This window comes from Capricornis sumatraensis, chromosome 9, assembly GCF_032405125.1.
Source record: "Capricornis sumatraensis isolate serow.1 chromosome 9, serow.2, whole genome shotgun sequence".
In the NCBI taxonomy this organism is placed as follows: Eukaryota; Metazoa; Chordata; class Mammalia; order Artiodactyla; family Bovidae; genus Capricornis; species Capricornis sumatraensis.
The window spans coordinates 59,346,554-59,360,471 of NC_091077.1; the positions used below are offsets into that span (position 1 = coordinate 59,346,554).

Below are 13,918 nucleotides of genomic sequence, written 5' to 3' on the forward strand. Positions count from 1 at the left end.
CACAATGGAAAAAGGGAAGGGAAAGGAAGGGAAAGGGAAGAAAGTTGGAGCAGAATACCCAGTCAGTCCAGTGGTTAGGATTCCATGCTTCCATGTAGGGGGTGCAGGTTCAATCCCCGGTCAGGAAACGATCCCACGTGCCACAACAACAACAACAACAAAAGCTGAAGCATTCAGGGGTCACATAGGGAAGGGAAAAGAGGACAGACAAAAGGTTACAGTTAGTTCAGCCAGATCTAGGCCACTGATTGCAAACTCCACAAGAAGGCCTTGAAAGTGACAGATGCTAGGAAGAAAGGCACTGGGTGTTGAGGGCGAGCTGGTGAAGTAACTAGGAGAGAAAAACAGAATCAAGTAGTAGACTTCTGACTTCTTCCCAGCCACTCCCAATCCACCACCTTATTTATCACTTGAACATATCAGGGTTCCTTGGAGGGGTTTTAATCTGAAAACCTGAAGCACCAGTCTAATCTCTCTAGCTGTGGCAGAAGCAGAAAGTACCAAATGGTGAAAGGACTGTCACAGCATTGCATGTTAGACAGATGAAGGTGGGGGACAGAGAAGGGGAGCCTTCGTCCCCTGGTTCTCAACCATCCCCTCTCCCACTGGGATCCTCTTCCAGATGATCCTCACACATGAAAATGCCATGCACCCTGACCTGGTGCTCAGCCCCCTCTGCTTGCTCACTTGAGACATCAGCTATCCTTCCTGACTAGTCTGATTTGGCCAGTTTTACTCCTATTACTCCAATTTCCAATATGTCTTCAAGGCTACCTCTTAGATTTAAAGGCAATACATCCGTGATTAAAAACATGGACTCTTAACCTTAACCATAAACTAGCCACTTCTCTAAGTCCCTGTTGCCTCAGCTAAGTAACAGGGCAAATAGCAACACCTATCTCATGAGATGGTCTTAAACTATTTCATGCACTCAGCAGGTATAGCACAGTTCCAGCACAAATAAGTGCTTAGTGTTTGGTGGATTTTCTCATTTTAAGATTCCCTTCCTACAGCCAATCTTCCACACCTAATTATTGCCCAGCTGAAATACTAGCTTCCCTTTTCCCCTCCAGTTAACTGAACAAAACCATCCCAAAGAAAGAGAAATGCAAGAAGGCAAAATGGTTGTCTGAGGAGGCTTTACAAATAGCTGAGGAAAGAAGAAAAGCAAAAGGCAAGGGAGAAAGGGAAACATATACCAACTGAATGCAGAATTCCCGTGAACAGCAAGAAGAGGTAAGAAGACGGTCTTAAATGAACAATGCGAAGAAGTAGAGGAAAACAATAGAATGGGAAAGACTAGAAATCTCTTCAAGAAAATTAGAGATACTAGAGATACCAAGGGAAGAGTTCACAGAAGGATGGGCATGGGAAAAAAAACCAAAAAACAGAAATGGCAAGTACCTAACAGAAGTAAAAGAGATTAAGAAGAGGTGAAAAAAAAATACACAAAAGAACTGTACAAAAGGTCTTAATGACCCAGATAACCATGATGGTGTGATCACTCACCTAGAGCCAGACATCCTGGAGTGGGATGTCAAGTGGGCCTAAATAAGCATTACTACAGACAAAGCTAGTGGAGGTGATGGAATTTCAGCTGAGCTGTTTCAAATCCTTAAAGATGATGCTATTAAAATGCTGCACTCAACATGCCAGCAAATTTGGAAAACTCACCAGTGGCCACAGGACTGGAAAAGTTCAGTTTTCATTCCAATTCCAAAGAAAGTCAATGCCAAAGAATGTTCAAACTACCATGCAATTGCACTCATTTCACATGCTAGTAAGGTCATGCTCCAAGTCCTCCAAGCTAGGCTTCAACAGTACATGAATCGAAAACTTCCAGATGTACAAGCTGGATTTTGAAAAGGCAGAGGAACAAGAGATCAAATTACTAACATCCCTTGGATCATAGTAAAAGCAAAGGAATTCCATTTAAAAAAAAATCTACTTCTTCTTCATTGACTATGTTAAAGCCTTTGACTGGATCACAACAAACTGGAAAATTCTTAAAGAGATGGGAGTACCAGACCAGCTTACCTGTTGCCTGAGAAACCTGTATGCAGGACAAGAAGCAACAGTTAGAACCAGACATGGAACAAATAACTGGTTCAAAATTGGGAAAGGAGTACATCAAGGCTGTATGTTGTCACTCTGCTCATTAACTTCTAGGCAGAGTACATCATGCAAAATGCCAGGCTGAATGAATCACAAGCTGGAATCAAGACTGTCAGGAGAAACATCAACAACCTCAGATATGCAGATAATACCATGCTAATGACAGAAAGTAAAGAGGAACAAAAGAACCTCTTGATAAGGGTGAAAGAGGAGAGTGAAAACACTAGCTTAAAACTCAACAACTCAACATTCACAGTCTCAGACATAAATCACAGCAGGATCCTCTATGATCCACCTCCCAGAATTCTGGAAATAAAAGCAAAAATAAACAAATGGGATCTAATTAAAATTAAAAGCTTCTGCACAACAAAGGAAAATATAAGCAAGGTGAAAAGACAGCCTTCTGAATGGGAGAAAATAATAGCAAATGAAGCAACTGACAAACAACTAATCTCAAAAATATACAAGCAACTTATGCAGCTCAATTCCAGAAAAATAAACGACCCAATCAAATATGGGCCAAAGAACTAAATAGACATTTCTCCAAAGAAGACATACGGATGGCTAACAAACACATGAAAAGATGCTCAACATCACTCACTATTAGAGAAATGCAAATCAAAACCACAATGAGGTACCACTTCACACCAGTCAGAATGTCTGCGATCCAAAAATCTGCAAGCAATGCTGGAGAGGGTGTGGAGAAAAGGGTACCCTCCTACACTGTTGGTGGGAATGCAAACTAGTACAGCCACTATGGAGAACAGTGTGGAGATTCCTTAAAAAATTGCAAATAGAACTAACTTATGACCCAGCAATCCCACTGCTGGGCATACACACCGAGGAAATCAGAATTGAAAGAGACACATGTACCCCAATGTTCATCGTAGCACTGTTTATAATAGCCAGGACATGGAAACAACCTAGATGTCCATCAGCAGATGAATGGATAAGAAAGCTGTGGTACATATACACAATGGAGTATTACTCAGCCATTAAAAAGAATTCATTTGAATCAGTTCTGATGAGATGGATGAAACTGGAGCCGATTATACAGAGTGAAGTAAACCAGAAAGAAAAACACCAATACAGTATACTAACACATATATATGGAATTTAGAAAGATGGCAATGACGACCCTGTATGCGAGACAGCAAAAAAGACACAGATGTGTATAACGGACTTTTGGACTCAGAGGGAGAGGGAGAGGGTGGGATGATTTGGGGAATGGCATTCTAACATGTATACTATCATGTAAGAATCGAATCGCCAGTCTATGTCTGACTGTCCATGTAGACAAGACTATGGTTTTTCCTGTGGTCATGTAGGGATGTGAGAGTTGGACTGTGAAGAAAGCTGTGAAGAGTGCCAAAGAATTGATGCTTTTGAACTGTGGTGTTGGAGAAGACTCTTGAGAGTCCCTTGGACTGCAAGGAGATCAAACCAGTCAATTCTAAAGGAAATCAACCCTGAATATTTATGGGAAGCGCTGATGCTGAAGCTGAAGCTGAAGCTCCAGTACTTTGGCCATGTAATGCAAACAGCCAACTTATTGGAAAAGCCCCTGATGCTGGGAAAGACTGAAGGCAAAAGAAGAGGCGACAGAGGATGAGATGGTTACATAGCATCAACAAATCAACTGACATGAATTTGAACAAACTCCAGGATATAGTGGAAGATGAGGAGCCTGGCACACTGTAGTCCATGAGTCACAAAGAGTCAGACATGACCTAGTGACAGCAACAACAACTGTCCCAGGAACTCTTCACTCAGGCCCAGTTCCAATTTAATCCTCTCAGTTCAGTTCATTTCAGTCACTCAGTCATGTCCGACTCTTTGCGACCCCATGAATTGCAGCACGCCAGGCCTCCCTGTCCATCACCAACTCCTGGAGTTCACCCAAACTCATGTGTATGGAGTCGGTGATGCCATCCAGCCATCTCATCCTCTGTCGTCCCCTTCTCCTCCTGCCCCCAATCCCTCCCAGCATCAGGGTCTTTTCCAATGAGTCGACTCTCCACATCAGGTGGCCAAAGTATTGGAGTTTCAGCTTCAGCATCAGTCCTTCCAATGAACAGCCAGGACTGATCTCCTTTAGGATAGACTGGCCGGATCTTCTTGCAGACTCTCAAGAGTCTTCTCCAACACCACAGTTCAAAAGCATCAATTCTTCGGCACTCTTCACAGCTTTTTTCACAGTCCAACTCTCACATCCATACATGACCACTGGAAAAACCATAGCCTTGACTAGATGGAACTTTGTTGGCAAAGTAATATCTCTGCTTTTGAATATGCTATCTAGGTTGGTCATAACTTTTCTTCCAAGGAGTGTCTTTTAATTTAATGGCTGCAATCACCATCTGCCGTGATTTTGGAGCCCCCCAAAAATAAAGTTTAACACTGTTTCCACTGTTTCCCCATCTATTTACCATGAAGTGATGGGACCAGATGCCGTAATCTTAGTTTTCTGAATGTTGAGCTTTTAGCCAACTTTTTCACTCTCCTCTTTCACTTTCATTAAGAGGCTTTTTAGTTCCTCTTCACTTTCTGCCATAAGGATGGTGTCATCTGCATATCTCAGGTGATTGATATTTCTCCTGTCAATCTTGATTCCAGCTTGTGCTTCTTCCAGCCCAGCATTTCTCATGATGTACTCTGCATATAAGTTAAATAAGCAGGGTGACAATATACAGCCTTGACAGACTCCTTTTCCTATTTGGAACCAGTCTGTTCTCTAAATTACTAATAGGTTGCCTTTCCCCTCCCTATGACATCTAAAATCTACTAGGGAAGGAATTCTCATAGTCTCAATCTTTTCTCTCATTTCATTTTTATATTTCTCTTCACTAATTCTATCCCGCCTTCCCTAGAATGGAAGGATGGGCATCATGATCCTCTGTGAGGAGACTTCAACTTTCCACTCCTCCCAGGACTATGGGGATGAATAAGCAAACTGCCTTCAGCCTAAAATGCACTGACTGCTTTTTTTTTTTTTTTAATATTCAGAGCCTTCATCTTTCATCTCCAAAGAAATCTCCATAATCTGTGGCTCATTATGCAGCTTGAAAATTTCTTCTCCATGTATACAGTTAACAAAAGTCAAAGCAACCCTACTCTGATCCCCTGAACTGACTTTTTCCTGACCTTTTGAATCTATAGACATTTACCTCCACTCCTTCTTCATCTACTTTATCTTTGTATACAGCTTGAAGATCATTATCTTGGCCCCAGCCCTGAGAAATTAAACAGGACACTTTGCTTATCAGCTACAGCTTCCATAAACAATTGTTCCTATTCGCCACACCTACTAAGTGCAAACTTTGCCTGAACCTTGACCTCTAAACCTACACTGCTCATAACCTTGCATAGTTCATCAAAACCTTGTGAAACACTTAACTCCGTTGCAAACCTACTAGAGACTTTAGGGCCACCGTCAAGTCTCTGATGTACACACTCCCAGTGTGTACTCAGTGTCATATTTTGGGAGAAATATTAAGCATGGTACTGATTGCTAAAAACTAGTACTAATTTTGTCTCAGTTCAGTTCAGTTCAGTCGCTCAGTCATGTCCGACTCTTTGCGACCCCATGAATTGCAGCACGCCAGGCCTCCCTGTCCATCACCAACTCCCTGAGTTCACTCAGACTCACGTCCACCGAGTCAGCGATGCCATCCAGCCATCTCATCCTCTGTCGTCCCCTTCTCCTCCTGCCCCCAATCCCTCCCAGCATCAAAGTCTTTTCCAATGAGTCAACTCTTCACATGAGGTGGCCAAAGTACTGGCGTTTCAGCTTTAGCATCATTCCCTAGTGGCCACTAATTTTATATCCTTTGTTGATTCTCTGACTTGCTCCCATCAAGTTCTATGCCAAGCCTTCTTTATTTTACTCCAGCTTTCAGACAAACTTGATTCTTCTACTGCAAAAGGCAATCCCAGAACATAACAGTCAGAGTCAAGCTTACAATAGGTTCCCCTTCATCTTTCTCTCTCTCTTTTCACAATATCTGTCTCTTCACTCATCTGCTTTTTTCTGCCTTCCTGTCACAGGGAATGGTGTTACACTTGTGCTCTGAGTCCATCTGAGACCTTGTTGCCTTTGCTTCTTCCATTCTCCTCCTTTGACAATCAAACATGTAAAAAAATAACCCTATCTTTCTACTTCATCCTAATCACTCTTTGATTCCATTCCCAATCCTTTTAGCTAATATTGCATTTTAAACTGCAACAAAACACCTTCTTGAAATATAATGGTTTTTTCTTAGTAATCATTGTCTTCAAACTTTCATAGCAAACAATAAAGCTTATAATTAACTCTGTTAGAACATTCACTCCCCCTTTCTTCCATGACCTAACTCAATGGTTTCCTACATTAATTGGTATTATGATCTTGGGAACATCACTTAAATCCTCTGAGCCTCCACTTACTCACAGATAAAATTAGAGTAATAAAAATTCCTCCCTCAATGAGTTGTGATTAATATCACATTCCCTATCATTAGTTACTGTATATCAAGCTCTAATTATGATACTGGTATCTGATACATATACACACACACACCCCAGAGATTTTACATGTTTATATATACACAGACTATATGTATGCATATATATATGTATAATTGCATTTCACACTCAAAACCACTCTGTGAGGTAAATATAATTTCTATGTTACAGATGAGGAACGAAATAATCAGAACTTAATTTACTCACTTAAAGTCACACAACCAATATTTATTAGAAACAAATAAGATCCATGGGACAAAATGCATACATTCTGTTTTAAAATTTTAAAAAAATTTATTTTTTTAGGCTACACTGTGCAGTATGTAGGATCTTAGTCCCTTGACCAGGGATCAAACCTGTGTCCCCTATATTGGGAATATGGAGCCTTACCCACTAGACCACCAGGGAAGTCCCAATGCACATATTCTTACCTAAGATTATATTGCTTCCCAAACAAATTGCCAACATCCGCTGGATCATGGAAAAAGCAAAAGAGTTCCAGAAAAACATCTATTTCTGCTTTATTGACTATGCCAAAGCCTTTGACTGTGTGGATCACAATAAACTGTGGAAAATTCTGAAAGACATGGGAATACCAGACCACCTGACCTGCCTCTTGAGAAACCTGTATGCAGGTCAGGAAGCAACAGTTCGAACTGAACATGGAACCACAGACTGGTTCCAAATAGGAAAAGGAGTCTGGCAAGGCTGTATATTGTCATCCTGCTTATTTAACTTCTATGCAGAGTACATCATGAGAAACGCTGAACTGGAAGAAACACAAGCTGGAATCAAGATTGCAGGGAAAAATATCAATAACCTCAGATATGCAGATGATACCACCTTATGGCAGAAAGTGAAAAGGAACTAAAAAGCCTCTTGATGAAAGTGAAAGAGGAGAGTGAAAAAGTTGGCCTAAAGCTCAACATTCAGAAAACAAAGATCATGGCATCTGGTCCCATCACTTCACGGGAAATAGATGGGGAAACAGTGGAAACAGTGTCAGACTTTATTATTTTGGGGGCTCCAAAATCACTGCAGATGGTGACTGCAGCCTTGAAATTAAAAGACCCTTACTCCTTGGAAGAAAAGTTATGACCAACCTAGATAGCATATTCAAAAGCAGAGACATTACTTTGCCAACTAAGGTCCATCTAGTCAAGGCTATGGTTTTCCCTGTGGTCATGTATGGATGTGAGAGTTGGACTGTGAAGAAGGCTGAGCGCTGAAGAATTGATGCTTTTGAACTGTGGTATTGGAGAAGACTCTTGAGAGTCTCTTGGACTGCAAGGAGATCCAACCAGTCCATTCTGAAGGAGATCAGCCCTGGGATTTCCTTGGTGGGACTGATGCTGAAGCTGAAACTCCAGGACTTTGGCCACCTTATGTGAAGAGTTGGAAAAGACTCTGATGCTGGGAGGGATTGAGGGCAGGAAGAGAAGGGGACAACCAAGGATGAGATGGCTGGATGGCATCACTGACTTGATGGATGTTGAGTCTGAGTGAACTCTGGGAGTTGCTGATGGACAGGGAGGCCTGGTGTGCTGCGATTCATGGGGTCGCAAAGAGTCGGACATGACTGAGCGACTGAACTGAACTGAACTGAACTGAAACAAATATGAGTCAATATTTGGAGCGGCATGCAATGTCATTAATTATTCTCTTTTGTAGGTGCTATGCTTTGGGATGTACTACAATAAACCTGAAAGCAAAGCACTGGTGGAACAGTCTACTGCCTTCCCCCAGGTTTTCATACCTATGTCCCCAGGCCCAAAAGATGAAAACAATGGCCATTTGGACAACTGTAGTTGGACAATACAGTTTACAATCTAATGTCAGCAACCCTAGCAGATACTCTTGGCCTGTCAATAATAATAATAACACTCATAGCAACAATTATATGCACTGCACTTTAGAACAGACTTTCATGTAAAAGACTTCAATTATGTGAACTCTATTAGGGCTAGCAATGGGTCCCACTTGACATGACATGAAACTAATGCTCTGGGGTGGTCTCTGTATCATTTGCCAATTATTTCTAGTCCTCCCCCATTCTGGTTTTCAAGAGACAAGGTAACACTGTATTCCGTAATCTCTATGGTTGCACAAGGGCCAATGATGGTGAAGCATAGTCACATAGGTGCCAATTCTGAGCTGGAATATTCAATTGCTGTAAATGGAAATCCTTAGGAATACATCTTCACTTCACCTTGACAGTTAACAATATTCAAAATGGTGACTATCCTGTCTACCTAGAACCCACTGAAGCAATGGAGCACCATCAGCTGACCATCATACATGTATAGCTTGTGTATATGAATAAAAATAAACATGTATTGCTTTAAGTCACAGAAATCTTGGGGTTATATGTTACCACAACATAATCGGGTCTTCCTAACTGATACAGGCTCATGGCACAATGTGGTCTTCCTGAAGACCACAGTTAGAAAATGTCAGTGCCTTTCTCCAAGCCTCAAAAGGGCTAAGGTCATTCTTCCTTTCACTATATTCTTGTTTGCTTCATGGACTTTTTGCCTCAAAAATAAAACAACATTTTCCCAGGAGCCAAAATATAAACCTAAGTGTAATCTGTTGATTCCTGGGTCAGGAAGATCCCCTGGAGAAGGGCCAGGCTACCGACTCCAGTATTCTTGGGCTTCCTTGGTGGCTCAGATGGTAAAGATTCCACCTGCAATGCAGGAGACCTGGGTTTGATCCCTGGGTTGGGAAGATCCCCTGTAGGAGAGCATGGCAACCCACTCCAGTATTCTTGCCTGGAGAATCCCATGGACAGAGGAGCCTGGCGGGCTACAGCCCATGGGGTTGCAAAGAGCTGGACCTGACTGAGCAACACAGCACAAGTTCAAAGTGTAATCTGACTGATCTGAGTGTAACAGTCTCTATTTTGGTGAAATACATAAAGTTTGATATTATCATTTATTCCTTAAGTATGTCAAGTAGCCTATACTTAATCTCTTCTACTCTGAGTTTTAGAATTCAAAGGAACAACATTCCCCACCCCTAGAGCAGGCAGAAAAATACTTCTCACCTTGAATAATCAATTTGTTGAACAGACAGGAAGTAGCAATTAAGTGACAAGGATGTAACACCACCCAGGGTGTGACATTGTGCTTTGAGAGCCTCTCAGAGCCAACCCTGACTTTGGATGACCTCACAGGAAAGGCGGAGAAATCAAACATTGCCTTATAAACATGACCCTTTCCTAGGGTATGGCTGATGCAGTTGTTGTGACCATCCTGAGTAACCTCTGCATCACAGCTGTCTCCATCATGAAGACCACTGGGGGTCTCCTTCTGCTCTGTATAGTGGTCCATCTCTGCTCCTGCTCAGGTGAGTCAAGGGTAGATAGTGCCCTTAATAGCCATAAGCTTGTTCTCTGACATAGCCCCTCCGAGGATATGAACATCTCAGAGAAATGTCTGGTCATGTGGATTTAAAGGATACTAGATTGTAATAGAAACAGCCCTGGTCTGGAAAGGGAGAATCTTATGTCCCACTTGGAGTTTAAGGGTTTGGATCTAGAACATTCCCTTTCAAGAATTTTTATCTGAATTCATGGGACCAAAACCAAAAAAACACACACACTACTTTTTTCATAAGTCTACCATTTTATTGTGTGTGTTAGTCGCTTAGTCATATCTGATTCTTTGGGACCCTATGGACTGTAGCCCACCACATTCCTCTGACCATGTAATTCTCCAGGTGAGAATACTGGAGTGGGCTGCCATTCCCTTCTTCAGGGGATCTTCACAACCCAGGGATTGAACCTGAGTCTCCTGCATTGCAGGCAGATTCTTTGCCATGTGAGCCACTGGGGAAGCCCATTTTATTAGGACCTGGAAACTGCTGGTGTTATGAGATACTACTCCTCATCTCAAAGATGCACACAAACTTGAATCTCTCTCCAAATTAATCCAGAACTTGAATCTCTCTCCAAATTAATCCAGAACTTGAATCTCTCTCCAAATTAATCCAAAACTTGAATCTCTCTCCAAATTAATCCAGGAAAATAGAAAAAAAAAATTATCCAAAACCCAGGAGTCAACAATTAAACATTTATATAGTGAAAAATTACTTAAATAAGATTATAATACCTTAGAGATATTCTATTACTTTTCTTCATATCAATTAGGAGGGGGAGACTATTGAAAATGGTGCTTCAGGCTCTTAAAAATAGTGAGTGCAATACTTTTATTGCTATCTGATTTAAAACACTATCAGAGACACAATGAGCTCCAGAAAACATCCCGTGGTATATAAAGGGAGGAAATTTGGATAATTCTCTTGCTTGAACCAAGGATTACCTAACACACTGGCCATCTGGCTTCGTCAGAATACAGTTGGATTTTGTGAAAGGATAGGGTAGGTGCTGAAACTAATTACCAGAAGAACCACAGAGTCTTATTCGACAGACTGACTTTACACTAATTAATGAGACCTCACAACTCTGCTTTATTTTTAATGTTTCCAACTGAATCTCTCTTTCAGAAGCTGCTAGCCTGCCTTTAAAAACAGTGAGTATAATGAACCACAATTTAATTTCAGTTTAATTTCTTACTTAGTTTAATTTTCTATTTACTGTATTTACTCAAAAAACATTTGAGAAATACATATGAAAGGTTAATTCAGTATGCTTGTGGTGGGGTCAGTGGCCAGGTGAAAGGCAAGGCAGCTGTAGGTAAGTTGCCTCTGCTTTTCAGAAGGCTGCTGTAGAAATGTTATATACATATAAACAAATAATCTAAGTGTAAAGAAAATGTTCCAAATTTAAAAAAAGAGAGAGGGTACCTCTAGCTGAGAAGCTGGTGATGTCTCCATGGAAAGGGCAACATGTGAGAGGCAAAAGACAGTTACCTTGGTTAACAGCACAGATTCTGGATTCAAATCCCAGCCCTACCACTAACTAGCTTTTATGTTATACAAATTCTCTCTTTTTTAAGCCCAGATCTCCCTCATCTGTAAATAGGGGTAACAGAAGAACCTACCCACTTCAGTTTTCTGAAGATTAAACAACAAAAGAAATTCATGTAAGATTTAAGTTTAATGCCTGGCAAGGAAATATGCAGGAGCTGTTAACTGTGTGTACTAGTAGTAATAGAAGTGATACTGGTAGTACTAGCATTTATTTGTCAGTGTGGTCATAGTGCTATCAATAGAAGTAGCCACAGCAGTTTCAGAGTACAGGAGCTGGAACTTCCGGATGGTACTGTGCTTCCTGTCAGATAGAGGCCAGGGTAGCCTAGCTTAAGGACGAGGAGAAAAGCAGGACATTCTCTTGCATATGTTGCAGGTGAACTGCAGCATTTACAAGAAGTACCCAGTGGTGGCCATCCCCTGCCCCATCACATACCTGCCTGTTTGTGGTTCTGACTACATCACCTATGGGAATGAATGCCACTTGTGTATTGAGAATTTGTGAGTACCTCATGGGAAGGAAAATAAGCTAGGGCACTGCCCTTCACTGCAATCTTCTCCTCTTTCCACCAGCATGCTCAGCTCTCTAAACACTGTACTTACCCACCCAGAGCATCTGGGAGACAGAGAAAACTTGCTGCCTCACAGTCGGATTAAGGATGAGCCACCTGCTCTGCCAGCTTGGACTGGTCCCTCCATGACAGAGCCTCTAATTCCCATCTGTCAACTTAGAGTCTAACAAGACCAGAAGCCTTCAAATTACTGTCTCTAGAGCCCAGAGGTTCTGTAGAGGGAAGTTAGGAGTCACCCAAGAGGTTACAGAGATCATTTGGGGAGGTCTCCAATTCTAACCAGCTTTGGGCTCTTTTAAGTAGTGGAGTTCCACATAATTTCTTATTGGAAGAAATGTTTCTGAATCCCACACTAAAAAATAATTGAAAACTACTATCCTATCATGTAGAATAGAAGCCTCTTATCCTACTTCTAAGAGACTTAATGGACTTAATGATTCTTAGATAAACTGTGACCAGAAGGTCTTTATCCTCCTCTATTTCCTGGTGGCTGTAAATATCCGTTGCCTGAGGCAGTAGGGAGGATAAGGCTACCACAAAGATTTTTTTCTTCAATCTGAGATAAGGAATACAATATAGTCCAAGCTGTCAGAATTTGGGCTAGAATCCTCATGGACATGCTTTAACTATTTTGTTTGGCTTACACAATGTTTTGGAAGGCAATATAATCAGGAAGAACACACTTCTTTGGTACAAAATAGGCAACTCAGGGGTCGTAACAACCAGTTCCCTTTGCTCACTGTTAACTCTCTTTTAGAGCCACTTAGCTCTTTTGGGTTTTTTTCATCTTTGTGATTATCTTAACAAGTTAAAATATCACATTAGGGCCTGAGCCCAGAAGGATGTCTACACATTGATTCCTACTCAGGAGCTTTTATTTCACGAAAGGGAAGATTCTCTAATGTGCACAGACACTGGGCCCTCAACCTAGAAAACAGCTTGCATCCAAGGACACTGAAGAGGACACGTGATGGACGTCCCTCTCACTAGTACAGGGTCCAGCCCCACCACGGGCCCTGTGGACCAGGAAAGCCTGAGGGGCCAGCCACCTCAGCTTCCCTTGTCAGAGGTCCTCCTCCTTTGCTGGTTTAAGACACTGGGTGATTAGTTTGGGCTCTAGGATCAGTAGAGGGAGTAGGTGAGATGAAAATATCACTGGACTAGGGACATTCTGCTACTTGCTCTGTCAGAAACTGCCTGTAGCAAGGACACTCCTTTTTAGAGACTCATTTTCCTCATGTGTAAGATCAGGTTATGGCTGTAATCTCTGTAGTTCCTTTCAGCTCTAATATAACGTAAATTTTCCTCTTGTGTTAATGATCCTCTTAACTGTGTCTTCCCATAGGAAGAGTTATGGAAAAGTTCAGTTTCTTCATGAAGGAGTATGTTAACTTCCCCACAGACGTGGATACAGAGCAAGGATATCCTCATTATCATCGTCATCATCCCTGGTTCCAGGAGGGTGGGACTGGTAGGGAGGGGTCAGAGATAGACCCAGAGTCATCTTTGTTGGGTGGGGAAAGTTGTGCTCTCCCTCAGACTTCTGTCTCACTGACTGACAAATACAAATATTTCAAAATAAAAAGTACAATGAAATTGTAACAGCTCACTGTTGAGTTCTAAGCATCAAAATAATTATGCTTATTAAAAACTTTGCAGAACTACTATCTACCTCAGTTCAGTTCAGTTCAGTCACTCAGTCGTGTCCGACTCTTTGCGACTCCATGAATCTCAGCATGCCAGGCCTCCCTGTCCATCACCAACTCCCAGAGTTCACGCAGACTCAACATCCA

At 41.7% G+C, this 13,918-nt stretch overlaps 1 protein-coding gene across 1 annotated transcript; it reads left to right on the plus strand.

Moving 5' to 3' along the window:
- Positions 1-9,908: 9,908 nt before the first annotated feature.
- On the plus strand, positions 9,909-13,516 carry SPINK7 (serine peptidase inhibitor Kazal type 7). Its single transcript, XM_068981440.1, has 4 exons — positions 9,909-9,969; positions 11,128-11,153; positions 11,930-12,054; positions 13,471-13,516. Exons 1-4 carry the CDS (start codon positions 9,909-9,911, stop codon positions 13,514-13,516), a joined length of 258 nt encoding a protein of 85 aa, XP_068837541.1.
- Positions 13,517-13,918: the final 402 nt, after the last annotated feature.